Source organism: Anneissia japonica, unplaced genomic scaffold, assembly GCF_011630105.1.
Source record: "Anneissia japonica isolate Jap-2015-1 unplaced genomic scaffold, ASM1163010v1 scaffold287555_len78229_cov139, whole genome shotgun sequence".
In the NCBI taxonomy this organism is placed as follows: domain Eukaryota; kingdom Metazoa; phylum Echinodermata; class Crinoidea; order Comatulida; family Comatulidae; genus Anneissia; species Anneissia japonica.
The window spans coordinates 47617-65104 of NW_022753493.1; the positions used below are offsets into that span (position 1 = coordinate 47617).

Genomic DNA, 17488 nt, shown 5'->3' on the forward strand with positions numbered 1-17488 from the left:
GACTAATAATTGACGGCTGTACTCGCAACTAGTATCGGTTTGTCGATGCCACAGTAAAGATCAAAGGACTGTACGCACGCGCTATGTTCGAGAGCGGAGATGTGCGTCCTTTTGTTGAATTACCTTGCTGTACCCTGAATTTGTCACGCGCGCCTTCTCCTGGTGACGATAGCGATAGTATTTAAGGCCTATTTATCATGCTTTGATTCACCACGTAAATAATAATATTCCGGCCCCGAAACCTAGACTTATGTCCAGTGGGTGATAGTTTACTTGGGTCATTCCATGTCAATTAATGGGTTTAACCCGACCGTCTCCGATTTCGATTAAAATTGGTATACATGGGTTTGGAATCACACTTTCAAATTATAGCAAAATCGGATCAATATTTTAAAAGATACGGAACCTTAATATCTCAGCAGTGGGTTGACCGATATTTATGTAACTGGTATTTCTAAAAAGAGAATGAACTAAAGAATCTAAATCTGTCATTATTTTGAAAAATTGACCGTATCTAATGCCAATGACTTTTTGACCTCGAATTTGACCTTGTGGATCGCGCCACCGTGATTTAATTCATGTACATAGTGGCCCCGGGTGTTAGCTACAACTTATAAAAAAATTGGAGATAATATATTTAATATATTTTCTTATAAGCAAGTAATGTATATTCAAAGTTGCCGTCAATCAAAACCACAAAAATTACTTTTTGCGGGTACGTTTAAGTTGAAACGGTGTTGCAATGAACAGGAGCTGTAGGGGTGAAGTATGAAGCAAACAAGTTATTATAGGGTCTCGCTATAGTGGTAGAATCAGAACAGACCTGACCATCGATTTCAAAGGCTGAACATTGTGTTGTTTGTTTTTTTGATCTAACATAAGACTAAAACTGTTACATGTTACCCTGTTTATTAATGAGTTCATTTAAGTACATATTGCGGGAATAGATAGTTTGACGCATGCCAACAGAAAGAGACCAGTGATTAACATCAGCCCGAAACCGGTTATTTGAGTCTTCTACGTTGCCGGACCAGTTTATGTTGAAGTCACCCATTAGGATAACACCTTTGTACTGATCAATAGGTGGTTGAGCAGGACATCTTTGAGTAGTAAAGCGAAATTGTTGTCAGTTGGCGGTCTGTCCGCATAACCATCGGTCTTTACTGTTAATTTGAAATTGTGCCCATACGCACTCAATACCATTCATCTACGTGGCATTTTACTGAAGGATTAAGATCAGATTTCTCTGCAAGTAGAACGCCTCCACCACGTGAGGATCTGTCTTTTCGAAGAATGGCATATTTATTAGTCCAATACATCACTGCTCAACCAGGTTTCAGTTATTCCGATAACACTATCATCATATTTTTTTTAGTGAAGGCATCAAAATATGTGAGCTTGTTTACTTCTGGCATTAAAGCATACAACGTTTAACCCAGATGTGTTTCTTTGCAATGAGTTCAGAGATACAAGTTTTTTATTGCTTAGAAATGAGATATCGGTGGATAATTATTTCGAGTACTCAAATAATGACTCATTTAACTGGGGTACGGCACACTTGGAACAAGCACTACAATTTGCGGGTATATATCGAATGCAATTGTTTTGGTGATCTGGATCTGTAACAGTGGATGGCCTCGGATGAGAATGGACAAGCAATATCAACTTTGAATGAAGCTGAGGAGTTAGAACAATATGCAATCCTACCCTTGGAAAACTTTCGAACATGGCTAAAGTACAAATGGTTTCTAAATTTTAATTTAGAGGGAGGAAAAGAATTACCTAACTTAGTGGTTAAATTGGGAAACCAAAACAAAAATAACAGTAACAAAATGCATGGAAGAGATTAGGCAACCCATTAAAAAAAGTCCCAACAATAAATAAATAAAAATGAAGCAAAGGACACAATCACAAAGTGGCTAATGTCAGAATACGTAGGCTGTTCCAGGCAGAAATATTTAACCAAAAAAAACCAAAAAAAAAAACCAGCCAAACAGAGAACCTACTGTAAATAAAACAGCTTAAAAGGCCATTTTCCACTAGACGAATTTATTCGCGCGAATCGAAAATATTTACCTATATGCATGCGCAGTTTCATTTTCATCACGGGATTCTCAATTGCACATGCGTAAGGGTAAAACGCGTCATTAAGAACACATTTTAAGTACGCCCGAGGAAACGTCGGCACCTTTGTACCTACCGGGAACCCTGCGCTGCTACAAGCGCTACCCACTTATCTGTAACTACAACAGCAGAGCATAAATATTTAGGTGTAATCATCGATAATGAACTAAACTGGTTATTATAATTTTGAAAAAAATTAGGGGGGAGGAGGGGCTTGGCTGACTGCTGGGCCCGCCTCGTACCTTGAACTGCAATCTGTATGGTGAACGGGGTACCGAAAAGAGGTACCGAATTAATTGTACTGCGTTTTTTTTCCGCTTGGGGGTTAGACAAAGTCTACTATCATACCTATACCTTGCAAAGACGTGTCTTATCCGTATCTATTATAACAGCTAATATAGCAGTGATCATTGGCCGGCACGCTCGCCCGTGATTTTATTAGTATTTTAGTCCATATAGTCCGTATAATGGAAGTACGTGAACCTAATAACCTGGAAAAAGCACTTCATATCTGAGAAGAAAGAAACTGCATCAGTACGCTCCCAAATACAAATGGGAATCGAATCAAGGACCAACATTCTTATTGAATCCCCTGACAAAACACCATTAAGTACCCGCTGATATTTGGGGATTGAATTCAACGCTAGCCACTAAGGGCAAGCTTGATGGTATAGTGGGACACCAGGCTAGTCATCGGAGGTCGTGCACTGTAAAAAAATGTCTGTAATTTTACTTTTACCGTAATCTAATTTACTGTAAGAATAATGATCACTACCGTGTTATTGTATTTTAACGGTAATTTTTATATAGCAATATACGATAGATTGGTGTTTTGTTGTAAATTCCCAGTATCATATCGTTTTTCACATGTTAAAAAGGTGTCAGTGTATTTCTACGGAATTTTTATGTAAATGTACGGTGAACTCGCTAATTTAATCTGATTGGCGGTTAAACTACGTCGTCATATTACAGTTTTCCGTAATTTAACAGGTCGAAATCAACATTATGTTAATTAAAGTTGGAGCTCGAAATGTTCAGTTATGAACTAGCGTAATTTTACAGTACAAAATATTTTTTTAACAAGCACTACGAATTTTAACGGTATATTTTGTATAACAACTATGAGACTGTGAATTTAAACGCTTCGATGTTAAATAACGGTTCATCCTTAGCGGGTAAAATTAACATTTTTCCGTAATTTTACGTTCGCCGTTGTAATTTTATTATAAGTAAAAATGTCTGTAGTTTTACGTTTGCTGAAATCCAATTTACTGTAAAACTAATGGTCTGCCGTGTTTGTATTTTAACGGTATTTTGTATATTAATAATACGATAGATTGGTGATTTGTTGTAAATTACCGGTATCATATCGTTTTTATACAGGTTAAAATCTCCATGTATTTTAAAGTCAGAGCTCGAAATTTAAACTACGTATATATTGTTGTAAATTTACCTTAACTGTTAGGTGTTGTACCGTAGTAATAAAGTGTTGTGTTTTTCAAAGGAAATGCTATGTAAATAGACGGTGAATTCGTATGTTTGGTGGTTAAATTACGTCGTCATATTACTGTTTTCCGTACTTTAACAGGTCAAAATCAACAACATTAAGTAAATTAACGGCGGAGCTCGTAATGTTCAGTTATGAATTGGTGTAATTGGTTACTGTATCTTAACTTATTTGTGGGAACGGCCTAATTTCACAGGTCAACATCCTCGTAAATTTACATTGTCATTGTGTATCCGTACACAAGTGAAATGTAACAGCAGTCGATACAATCGGGTGCAAGTAGCTCATACTAGGAGGTGTAAAATATCGGTGCTCGTAATTTCAGAAATAAAACTACACTTTTAAAATTAAGAACAAAATAAGAACAAATTGAGGCGTTGGTAAAATGTCAAATGATATTTAAAAAAATAGAAAAACCAAAAAATCATATCTGTACCTTATGTGCAAAAGGTGTGACTATGTAATACCCTCTATAATACAGTAGGTTCGATTCCCACCAGAATCACTTAAGAAATTTTTTTCGTTTCGCAAGCGTTTTGGAACGTACCGGTATTGAGCATTAAGTAAGATACCACATCAAGTAGGGCAAACCATTATTCCTACTGAGTCTTTAACGAAAAAATGCAATTTGTAATGTTATTGTAATAATTAAATCTGATGATTTAACGTTTATTTGTAGCATATTGGGTTTCATTGCATTTGTTTAATGATGAATTATTATGAAATATTATAACATGATCTGACTGGTTTCTCTATTGTTTATGGAAGTGGAACATAATGCTTATAACCCAAGTTTTAGAAATGTCACAACAGTATTATTTCTTGATTAAATTTAAAAAAAAACGATCCAATGTTAAATAAAGTTATAAGAACTGACCTTAGGTGATTAGACTGGTTGCGGTCCACAGTAAACTATTACATGAGCTAACAAAATGTTGGTTACTCCGCCATCTTCTCCTATAGGCCCTATTCATCTTTTCCCCAAGTACATATTCATAACCTGTTAAAAAAAAAACAAAAAAAAAAAAACACACACGCACAAGAGCCTTACTGTTCCTAAAATTCTAGCATACAATCCATTCCTAAGTTTCTACCAATTCTAACCGAAGATGCAATATCTTGGCTCCTACTCACTTTTTTTGTTACGTCATTTCCACAGGTAAAAATAGAAATTGAACATCCTCCAGTCGTTCGGCAATGTAAAGGATCAAGGAAGTCAAAAGTAAAACTTCCTGTCCTTGTCAATGTGATTCCGTTGTAATATTTTTTGAATTGTGACGGCGCGTCTGGATCTTCCACCGTTACATAGCCACCGTTTTCAACCTCAACTTGCACATCAATTCTATAGTGTAATTAATGTGAAATGTCATTTTACAAAAGTAAAAAAAAAATCCTATTTTTTTCTGCGCATTAATATTATTATTATTCATAAACATTAATATCTGTCTCTTATACACATCTAGATGTGTATAAGAGACAGAGTTGGCGATAGGCCTAGTAGTGTTTAACCACGTTTGCCTCTCCATACCTCTCCTCTTTCATTCTGTAAAAACAAAAATTAATCATTGTAGTTTAATTATTTTTTTTTAGTATAAGATCATAATAAACACACAGTCCAAACAATCCACAAGTTGCTATTAACATAATATTGTATAAGAAAAGTTCCATTAAGAAAGATTACAAAGTGCGTGACTCTTTGTATTTATAATAACAAATATTATCATCATTGGAAAAAGAACTGTAGTAATTATTTTATTTATTAAGTTTTTCAATGATTTAATCATTCTTGTACTGAAAATTTATTTTATTTTAATTTATATAGCAATACGATTTAGAAGATCACAACTAGCAAGATATACTAACAAAAAAATTTCAAATAAATTGCACAATAAAATAACTATGTAAGCAAGGAAAAAGCAAAAGTAGCTTCAAAGAACGTATTTCTAATGGTATCTTGCAAATTAAGCCATTCATTGCACTCAGGAAAAATGTTTATGCCCATCAAAAACGAAAAAAAAAAGTTTGCAATTTAGAAAAAAAAATACTTTACTAATCAAAATTGTACACAGTCAAAATATATGTCGATATGCTCCAGTATTATGGATAAGTATGAATAATGAGCAGTTCCAGTGTACCTATCTCGGTGTGCTATCGTCCATCCTGATAAGTTGATTCGACTTGAATCGGCACAGTGATACAAGGCTTGATTTGGAGAGTTTCTGGTGGCGCTGTCACTACAACCTATCCTTGCAACTTCTTTTGATGTTGTACCAGCTTGAATTAATATGTTATTTTCAAATTTAAATCTCAAATTCAAATTTATTTCACTTGTCTTAGCTACTAATTGACAAGTGGCGATTCCATAAATAAAGCAATTCTTGTTAAAATAATGGAACTCAGTAAATACTATAAAACTATTAATAATTATAAAATTAGTAATAATAATACAAGTTGGAGGACCGGTTATCAAATTAGCAAGAATGAGAATAAATATGAGATATATGGTTGAGTTTGAATGTGGTGAATGTGGAGCAGTTCCGTAGCGATCCAGGCAAGGAGTTCCAGTATTTAGGGCCAAAGATGAAGTGACTAAGTGGGACGAGATGCAAGATAATTGTTATTGGTACAGGTTTGACTGTCTAATGTAATAATTGTGGATATGACGATTGTTCTATAAATTTGCTTGCCAAGAACAGTGGGACTGCCACAGATTCAACAAGAAACATAGGAATAAAGAAGGTGTTAAAACACTTCTATTTTTATTAGATTTATTAGAACTAATACAATGGCACAGTGTCAGTTAAAAACATTTTTACACTACACGGAACAAGTTCAATGGGATAATTTTTAAGGTAAGATTAGGTTAGGTTCGAATAAAATATATTGTAAAGTGTGCACACCAGTATAATAAAATATACTGTAGCAAATAATAAATACTGTAACAACTGATGATACATTTATGCTGAGTTACTAGGCCAAGGGGTTCAAATATGAAGTTGAATGGCAAACGTATAAATCAGATTATTGAAAAGTAATATTGCCGACAATTAATTATATTTTTAGCCTACCATCATCATATATGATTGCTATGGTGATTCCTCTGATCATTCCAAGTTTAAAGTTGGTGATATATGGTGGAAACGTCACCGTTGGCTGTTTGTAGCTACTCCTCCAATCATTTTCCAAAAATGTTAAATTTGGTTGATTGGTGTAGGAGATTTCGCTTCCGTTTATACAAGTTAGCTCGATTGTACCCCCAGACTCATCATGGAGTTTAGCAAGACAATAATCGAAACTTGGTGCTTCACTCGCCTCCACTATAAAAACAAGTATTTATAATATTAATAGTAGTATTAGTTGAGGTGGTGGTAGTTGTGGTGATAGTGATGTAGAGTTGAATAGTAATATTAATGTGTTGCTTTATTTTTATAATGATAATAATACTGTATTGCATTTATAATGCGCCATCTATCTAGGTAAACCTATCCGAAAAACAACTTTCTTAACTGTAATTTAGATTTTCATTTGATTTTTATAAAGGTGAAAACAGATATAAATTATTTACATGTTGTACAGTCATATTCAGTAAAACCTGTTTCACAAACGCAACTATTTTCACCATCCGAGCAGCTGCCTGGATAACAAGTCGTACTGGTTGTTCGCCAGGAACAATTTTCTATGAACAGAAACAAGATTAAAAGTGTTCAAACAAAAATAGGATTTTTTTTTAAATAATTAACCTAGAGTATAAACAGTAATCACAATAATTGAGCCATGTGGTAAAGAATGTTAACTAGCTTTAATTTTTATGAATGAAAAAATATAGGAACTCTTGCAGGTATCGTTCGTTTTTCTATGTTTACCTTCACATACGGGTCCTTTATTCAAATAAGCTTGACCTATGTCAGAGCCGTAGTCACCTTCACATGACAAACACATTTGGTCAGTTGAAGAAGTACATTGTCTTTTAATACAATGTGGAATATTAGTACAGGCTGAAATATAAATATTTTGTATTCATTATTACTGATAAAATAACAACTTTCTGTTCGTATTATTATTATCTTTTCCTAGCAGTAGCAGGAAAAGCCATTGTTTTTGTTCTGATTATTGTTTTTCTTGCATATAGGTTTTCTTATCTTTTTGCACAGGGTTTCTCTGCCCGGCACTTCGGTCACTTTTTATGCTTGGATCTTTTCCAAACTTTGTTCAACTAACTAGACCATATTTGCCAAAGATGTGCCGCGTAAAAGGTAGTGACAATTAGGAGTGGGGTCTGGATGTGAGGACCAATTAAAACGATATAAAGGCACACTAAACGCCAGATATTTTAAAAACGGATAATCTGATGTGAATAAAACTTTCAGAAAATTTTAACCATGTTACAAGGAAGAAAATATTATGCTATGGTGACTGTCCAGTTTAGGGTGTAAATGTGAGGGTCATTTTAATTTCTGACGCCCCAGACCTAAATATCTCAAAAAAACGTATCTATATGGATCTAAATGAAACTTTCTACACTGTAAAAACAGAGTGGATGATTTAAACGTTGTTGTCCCGTCTTTGGTGACACATTTAAAAGCTAAACGTGTTTAGATATGTGCATACTGTGTCTAAATATGACATCATTCTACAAATGTTGAATATTATTAGCAATCATAGTTCATGTTGTATCTACTTTGAATCCATTGTTTTTAAAACCTGATTGATATTACTCCAGTATCCCTTTACACGCTTACAATGCAGAAACATTGCCTATGTATATAATCATCTGTTAAACCACATAACAGAAAATCTAATTTTGTATTGATATATAGTTTTTTGTTTGTTATTAGAATGGCATGCAAAAGTTTAAAATTTAGTTGTTTGAGTTTTATCTCATAAATTTCATATATTTTCTTTTTCCATATGTTTTGCCATTCAATACGATCCTATTCTAGCAGACTTTGCTAGTACACCATTCCTTTCGGAGGTATTAATTATAGTGACTTTACGGAATAAGAGTAAGCTTTCCTGTTTTCCAAGAATTCAAAATTATTTCTAGTTTTTTATTTTTTTATTTTGTCAATCCAGTTTTTTCTTTCACATGTTTTACTATCATGTCTAGGCCTATGTAAATTCCCAAAATTTTTAATGGATTGTGTTGACAATTTATTCCAGCAATTGTTTCTTTTCTATGTTTTCAAGATCCGATTAATATTCCTACCGATTTATTAACGTTAAGGCGGAGGCCCGATAATATTAATATTTTCCCTAATATTATTAGCAAGTATTTCTACAGCGACAACAAAAACGAGTTGAAAGTGGGCAGCTTTGTTTGATGCCACGATTTAACTAACTAGAGAAACAAAATGTTTGGATACTTTTATTAGATGTTTAAGCTTGGCATGTTTACATGAAAAGCATAATCTTCTTTAAGTAGGAGTATGTTCTTACGGTACCTATTGCAAGAATCAATGAGTATATTGTTATTAATAACTTTCCATAGGGAATCTGAATTACATAATTCATGTTGACATGATTCAGGTTTATATATATTAGGAAATTTCGATTATATGATTAAAACCACCACAATTAGATACATAGGTTTAGGCCTAGTTTCAAGTGTCTGCCATACACCGTCGCTAATCAATGTTTTACCTGAACTCATTTCATAAAATTTCATTCAAATTATTAAACTAACTGAATTTTATCCTGACTTTCATTTGATTGCCATTTTTTTGTTTGGTGTGATTTTTCAAAAGCTCTAGAAGCTCTTTTGTGCTTTTGTTTACCGTTGCCAAGCATATGGATAACGTTAACTATTGAGGGCGCATTTCATTTCCCTTGCATAAATACGGTTACTGTTTGCCTTTAAGCAAGGTAATATGAGAATCAAAGTATCCTGTATATATCTTATTTTCATCTTTATAAGAATATGGACGTCAAGGTAACCAACATTATTATTATTTATTTTATTTATTCTTTCTTTATACTGTAGGCACTTTCATTACTATTACATTGACTTTCAAAGTGGTACAGTTTAAACATAACAAAAAATATATACAATACAATATAAAGAATTCTTTAACAAAAGGTAAAAAAATTGTAAAACACACAAAAAAAAATAAAAACCAAGCAAGAGAAGAGTCAATGAAATACATATATGTAGTAATATTGTTTTGGAATGAATGTAACGACACATTTTGAAAGTTAATTTTTAATTCATTAGGAAGTTTATTCCATATTTGTGTTGCCCGGTAAAGAAAAGTCCGTTTTCCCTGACTATTATTATAGTTGGGATGACAAGATTGTAATTTGTTTGGCTATGTGTTCCTTTAGTGTGGGTACTATTGTTGAAGATAAAATTTGATGTCAGATATTGAGGAGCGTAACCTTTTAAACATTTGAAAATCATTCATCCCAACTAGCATTGAGTCTTCTCAAGCCAAGAGTACTTAAAATATAATTAACAGAGGTCTTAATATCTACAGAAAGCAACATTCTACCTAATCTATTCATAAGCACTTGTAAACAATTGGCGTATTGAATACTACAGTTAGACCAAACACAGCAACACTAATCAAAAAGAGAAAATACAAGAGCCTGAGCTAACATTTTTAGTGTATGGAATGGAAGAAAATATTTAATGCGTCGGATAACACCAATATGTTTTGAAACATTTGATGACACTTTGTTTATATGGTCATTCCAATTTAACTGCGGATCAAATGTAACCCCAAGGTATTTAAAAGAATCAACTCGCTAAATAGTGTTACCATTGTAGGATACAGAAATTTCTTTATATGTAGAAAGAATCTGGGTTGTCCCAAGTATCATTAGTTTTGTATTTTTAATGTTTAAATTTAGCTTATTATTATTAAACCAAGTTGCAATTATATTTAAATAAGAATCTAATATATTAGAGAGTGAGCGGGTCAGAAGAATTACAAAGACTAGTGGTGTCATCCGCATACATTACACATTTACATACAAGGCATTACATCATATTGGACTTACAATATGAGATTGGACTTGACACTATAAACATTTGGTCAGCCCTTGCCCATATTGAACATGAAAATCTGGATTTGAGATCACCTCTTTGGCAACTTTATGGCTCCAGTTATTCATCACGATATTTAATAAAGCACTTATTAAGTCAACATCATCACATAACTTTAAGTTTTGTGATTACTGTATCATTATCTCGTGGAAAATAACCTTATATATCAATTTCAATCAGGCTTTCGGCAATGTCATTCAACTGTAGTACCTTAATTTATCTTTCAGATACAATTAATTTAATAAATTAAAGGCATACATACAGGCATGGTCCTTAGAAATCTGTGTAAACCATTTTACACAGTCGACCACGATATATTGTGTGAAAATCTTTCTTTAATATGTATCAACTCATTAAATTGGCTTCCTTGGCTTACAAAGAGAAGCCAAATTGTAAAAATCGAAGACTCGATAACTGAGCCCATGGACAGAAGTTGTGGTGTACCCCGAGGTAGCGTATTAGATCCTTTACTGTTTTTGTGCGTTATAAACGATATGGTGGTTAGCATTGACCCTGATTTTAAATTGTTTTTACACGCCGGTGACAGTGCCATTGCTTTTTTTCTCACAAATATTCAACTATCAGTTGCCAACAAACTTTGTAACGCTCTTGATAAATGTAGAGACTGGATTATTGACAACAAACTGTCCATTAACCTCTCAGAAAAATGGAGTCAATTATTTTTGGTAGCAAAAAAAAATATACAATCCTTCAAAATTACCTCTAGAGGCCTTGACTTAAATGGTTCTAAGTCTGTCAGACATTTACGTATCGAACTTGATACTTCTGTCTCTGTAATTGTATTGCTAAGAGTAGGCATATTATTTAAAAAAGCGAATGCTAGACTAAGGTATCTCTATCGTCAGGCAGGTTGTTTGGACAAACTTACCAAACAATTATTATGTACTGCCTTAATTCAATGTTTGTTTGACTATTGTGCAACATCATGATTTGAAGGTATAACAAAAATGTTTTAAAAAGCTCTAAATCACACAAAACTAACGAACGAGTAAATTTTGTCTTACCTATACTAAAAGGAAATAAGCAGTCTCATTTTACACTCTTCTACTCTGCAATTAAACACTGGAATGCTCTTCCAACCCATTTAAAATTAATCAAGAATATTACAACATTTAAGTCACACATTAAAACATATTTTGAATAGAGTAGTACTTAATTGTAATTTTTCTATTATTTTTTCATTCTACTAGATAAATATTTATAAGAAGCCATAGAGGTTAGGACGTTTCGTAAATATGAACAATTTGCTACACTGGTCCAACCATTGATGGATGTTATGGGACTATCTACCCATTGGTCAGCAGTATCTACCATCCGCAAAGCAACGGTGCGGTAGAGAGGTTCAATAGAGAGAGGGAATTAAACAAAGTATCAGAATATTCTTAATGGTGTATCGTAGCACACCCCATGCTACAACAAACCAGGAACCTTCCTTTCTAATCTATATAATTTATCTGAATTGCTTTCATGTCGGATTAAAAATTAGGAAATGGGGTGGGGGGGAGAAGGAAGGGGAAGGTAGAAGTACGTTGAAGTACATTGGAAGAAGAGAAAATCTGTTGATTTTACCGTTCTTTAGGCTTATGTAAACTAACGTTTTGTAGACTAGGTTTCTAAATAATAATAATAATAATAATAATAACTTCATTTAATAAAGCGCAAAACAATATCCATTAAAAATGTTCATCGGCGCTGTACAGAATTTAAAAATATTCATAGACCAACATACACTTTAAACATACATAAGAAATATACATTAAATGCTAATAGAAATATTTGAAACCAATAATCATCACAAAATCACAATACCATTTAACACATCAAAAATCTACACTGAAATAAAAGAAAACGCGACATTAAATAGAACGATAAAACACTGAATTAACTTGATGTGCTTCTCTGTTTTAGTTTGTTAGTCTGCAGGTAGACTACGGAGCTTTTTGTTCTATTGTCTTTTTTTTTTGTTCCTTTGTTATATTGTTGATTATAAGGATGCACCGTTTAAATGTGTGCGACCGATCTGAAGGTGTATATATCCAAATAAATAAATAATGCATGGACGGCGTATGAGAAAGGAGTTAGATATTAAGTGGTTAACCAAAGATCCTAAAACAGTATATCCAACTAAGGTAAAAGAAAATGTTGAAATTAATCAACAGAAAAAAAATAGGTACTTTGACAAGAGAAAGGCAGTTAAGGTACAGAATATACAACTAGGTACTTGGGATCGAGTAAAAAACCAGATCATGTAAGGGGTTAAGTAAATTCATGGGACCCTTTAAAAGTTGTATTTAAAGTAGGACCAGGAACATATAGATTGAGTAAGGGAAGTAGTACAACGTTTAACCTTAAGTTTTGGTAACGATAATAGTAACCCCGGATTAAAGGATCCACTACAACCTGTATCCTCCAAAGTCAATCCAAAGTTTTAGAAACCTAATAATAGTGTTTAATGGTTAAAAGGACAACATTTACAAGGGGGGGGGGGAGATTGTGGTGTTCTTAATACGATGTTTATGATAGAAGTTATCTGAAGTTGGAGGTTAGGGAGGCAGACGAAGGAGAACGGAATGGATGAATAAAGATAGAGTTGTTGTTATGAAAGTGTTGATTCCATTCCGTTATCTACGTCCAATGTCGCGACATGACAGTGCTGTTGTTAACTTTTGTAATATTTTTATTGTTCTTGAAGAAACTTCTTAAGCTTTTTTTTTATAATTTTAATTATGTGCAATTCAATATTTGTATTTTTGATGTCGGCATTATATGTATATTGTATTTTTATTTGAAATATTAATGATTTTAAATGTAACTTTTTAATGTTCAATCTTAGACCCCATTGGAAATGGCCTGGACTCCGTCCTATTGGGCGTTCCTGATGCTCTTTAATTTTTACTTATTTTGTTTTCAAATCATTTTTATATTGTTTGTGAATGTTGAGCATCGAATTAATTCAATCAATCAATCAACTGTTAAATATTTATATTTTCTATATTATTGCATTTTGATGTCATTAATGTAATTGAGTCTAGTAATTTTCAATGTGATTTTTCTTTATATGTAGTTTAGTATTTTCTCCTTCTTGTTGCAATTTTATATATAATATTTTTAATATTCTTATATTTTTGTAAATACATTCATTTCAGCCTCTGGCTGCCGTTTTCATATATTTTGTTATAACTAAATGAATAAATAAATAACTTTAGAGTTTAAAATAGAGTACATTATACCTCTTATTACTTGTAAATTTTTATATTTTCTAAAGTGACTGTTTTGTATGTTTTTATATTTGTTTTACATTTTTTATTATAATATGTGATGATGAGCTGAAGAATTTCCCTTGTGGAACAATAAAGTTATCTTATCTTATCTTATCTTACATCAAAGATTGACTGCAGCAGTTTTGTTTATAAGCTTATTTACATAAAATGAAAACAGATCAGCTTCAACTTAAAACCAAAAGTTGTTTTCTTTCCAAATGCCCGTGTGATAGTGAGTCTTCAACGTATCAGTTCAAGGGCCTCGGGTGGTACAGCAAGCTCGTTAAGTCTGACGCTGTGTGTTTTAAACTCCGGGGGTGTAGGCTACTTTCCTATCATTTGACCTGATTTCTACCACTCCTGAATATACTCTTTATTTTTGTAGTCTTTAATTTAACAATATCATTCAATAACTCTCAAAGTTTGCTTTGGCTCTATAAGGTCAGCTAGAAGTCATGATTGTCGCTCTTTTAAAGCCTTTTATTTCATGTGGAAGTGTACAACGGATTTTCTTTTCATTTTTTTTTTTTTTAAATGAAATAAGACTACTTACCACTACATTGCCTTAAGGATGCCAAGTAGTACTCTTCTTCACACATTTCGCACCAACAGTTATGAGGTGAAATAGTAAATTTCAGAGACAGACAATATGTAACTTTGCATGCTGCCCCAAACAAATAAAACATCTAGTAAATTACATTTTGAAATAACCAATAACAAACACGAAATCTAAGTGTTATACATGTAGTAGCGAAGTCAGTGCATGCACTACAGCGCCTCAGTTGATGATACGATTTGTCTTTAAACGACAACTATCAGAAGTAGTATTAAATGTTATAATTGTTATAATTAACTTTATTTGTTTTGATATTGTCTACAACCACAACACGACTCAAAATACACTTAACATACGCACTGTGAATTTAATCGAAATGGAATTACGGTTACCTCCTACTTTACACACGTACGGCCGAGAGACGTCACATTCCGCGTCATTCCAATACCCAGTAGACTGTTTTTCTATACAGTCTTCAGTTTTTCTTCGACTATCCCCGTCATTTGGCTCACCAGACTTGAATTTCCTTGAAATAAATATAATTCAACAATGTAGTTATCATGCCAGCGTTTGTTGATCAGGTCAAATGCATGAGGATTCACGCAACTGACAGTTCAATCCTGCGAAGCTGATGAAAACATATATATATATATATAATATATACATATATATAATATTTTGTCTTGATCAAATACTGCCTTCCTTAAATCCAAAACAAAATTTTGCGGACCTTAACTTTTAAGTTATTTACCTCCATGCACTTGTAGGACCAAAATGCTGCAGGCTCAACTATTAATCTAGATTTTAGGTCTCGCCACTTTAGTCATAGGCCTAGTATTGTTTTGTATTTTCTAGTTTTGCTATTGTGGCAATGAATAAACATTGATAAATTAATTGATTGATTTAAATTTCTTGTTTAATGCAAAACCATTCTACTAAAAGCCATAAAAACGAAATGAATGCTCTGAACGCGGTTCCAAATATTTGACTGACTTTGAGGATTGTTGAGCTAAGTACTTAACACACCGTATTTGCGTTTTGAGTGAATACTCAATCATGCTCGTAGGTTGAAGAATTACAATAATTTTAATTAAATTACCGCAATAAGACTAAGTGAATAAGATCGTGGTAGGGGATTTTGAATTTAGCTAACCTACACGGAACAAGCATAGTAAGTACTTGGAAGAGCAATGGTTTTCCAAAGTTTGTCGTCATAATCAATTCTATTAAAGTTATCAAATGATTAAAATTTAGCTTCCATGTTTTCGCAAATGTAGAAGCTAAATTAAGCATTTCATTCAATTTACTTTCATAATTTGCCAACAAACAATATTATCTACCCAGAAAAGGCTTCCCATGCATACCTTGTGTATACGAACACCTAAATCATATTTTTTAAGCAATATGGTGAATTCACTCATAAGAATACACAACCCTGCTTGACTTCCTCATTAATATCAAAATAGTCAGTCTCAATATCCCCAAATATAACTTTTCCTTGTACATCATATGTAATAGAGTTAACAAATAACAAAGAGAATAATTTAAGAGTAATTGGGGCTCGCCCTGCAAGTTACGCACCTTCAGACACAACCATACATTTAGATTTCGACTCATTAAACGGGATATCATAATCACTGGCAAATGCATCCCAAATGTCAATAAGACTAGTCCTGATGCTGAAGGAACCATAAGTACCAAATCATCAGCGTAGCAACAATTGATTTTAGTACCATTTAATTCACATCCGAATTTTGAATTATTTAAAAGTAAAAAGCGGATTAGTGTACACATTTTATAGTAATGGAGACTAATAATAATAATAATAATAATAATAATAATAATAATAATAATAATAATAATAATAATAATAATAATAGTGTAGTTTTATATAGCGCACATATCCATCTTATGTAAGATGCTCAGGGTGCTTGATATGTGGACTAGGAACTCGATCAATGACTTTCTTCACCCCTAAGGGTCCCTTCGTGTCTGTGATACCCGTAACCCGGTACCGGCAAATCTCGTCGTCCACCATAGGACTCCACACATGACTCCCCATTGACGCCCTCCGTTTCTAACAGAGAACGGATCAGATATGCAACTACCCAACCTCACAACAAACTCCTGCGACCGACACCATGATTGAAGGACTCGAATAACAGGATTATGGGTACCTATTTCAACCAACGTCTTAAACAGCGTCCAGTGGTTGACTTTATCGAACGCTTTGCTCGCGTCTAAGAAACAACAGTAAACAGAATTACCGAATTATTATTGTAATATAAAATTATTTGTTTTAGCACGAATATGCATAGGTCTGTATTAAACTTACGCGTAATTATAAGGTGTTCCATCGCTGTATCTATAGGATCCTGACTGATACAGGCCAATCCATGAATGGGAACCTGCTGCACTTTGAACCGCATTCTGAATATAATTTTGAAAGAATTTATAAAAATTTTATTTTAACGATAATACAAGATTATGCACGAATGAAAAATAGAAATTAATAATTCATAATTTATTTTCCTCACACGAGATGATAGCTAACAACGGAAATCTTCCCTGTACTGTACATGTGTCAGCCACCATAGCATACACTGTTAAACAAGATGCAAAAACATTGTATAAAAGCATAATAATACATAATAATACAATAATAATAATAAGCAACAATAATAACAACAATAACATCATAATAAAAAATAGTAGATAAATAGTACTAATCCAGTAATAATAATAATAATAATGACAATAATAATAATAATAATAATAATAATAATAATATCATTCATAATAATAATAATCACAGTAAGATACATATAAGATAGTTAATACGATGTGAAGTATGGTGCCACGTTATGTTCCACATAAATAATCGGATATAGATTTGTAACACAGGATAAATCGATGTCAGTCGTTGACTCTTGGAACATAAAACATTATTAAACAAATATTTCAAAGGCGCCTGC

General features: G+C 32.9%; 1 protein-coding gene across 1 annotated transcript in view; it reads right to left on the minus strand.

The window, feature by feature from the left end:
• The window catches only part of LOC117122905, a gene marked incomplete at its 3' end in the record, with an annotated part of 62491 nt that extends 47452 nt beyond the window's left edge, over nt 1-15039 (minus strand). The window contains 7 exon segments of the mRNA XM_033268681.1: nt 4766-4973; nt 5767-5905; nt 6700-6948; nt 7197-7307; nt 7495-7626; nt 14511-14621; nt 14906-15039. Of these exon segments, the coding sequence (XP_033124572.1) occupies nt 4766-4973; nt 5767-5905; nt 6700-6948; nt 7197-7307; nt 7495-7626; nt 14511-14556 (885 nt within the window).
• Between the last annotated feature and the right edge of the window lie 2449 nt (nt 15040-17488).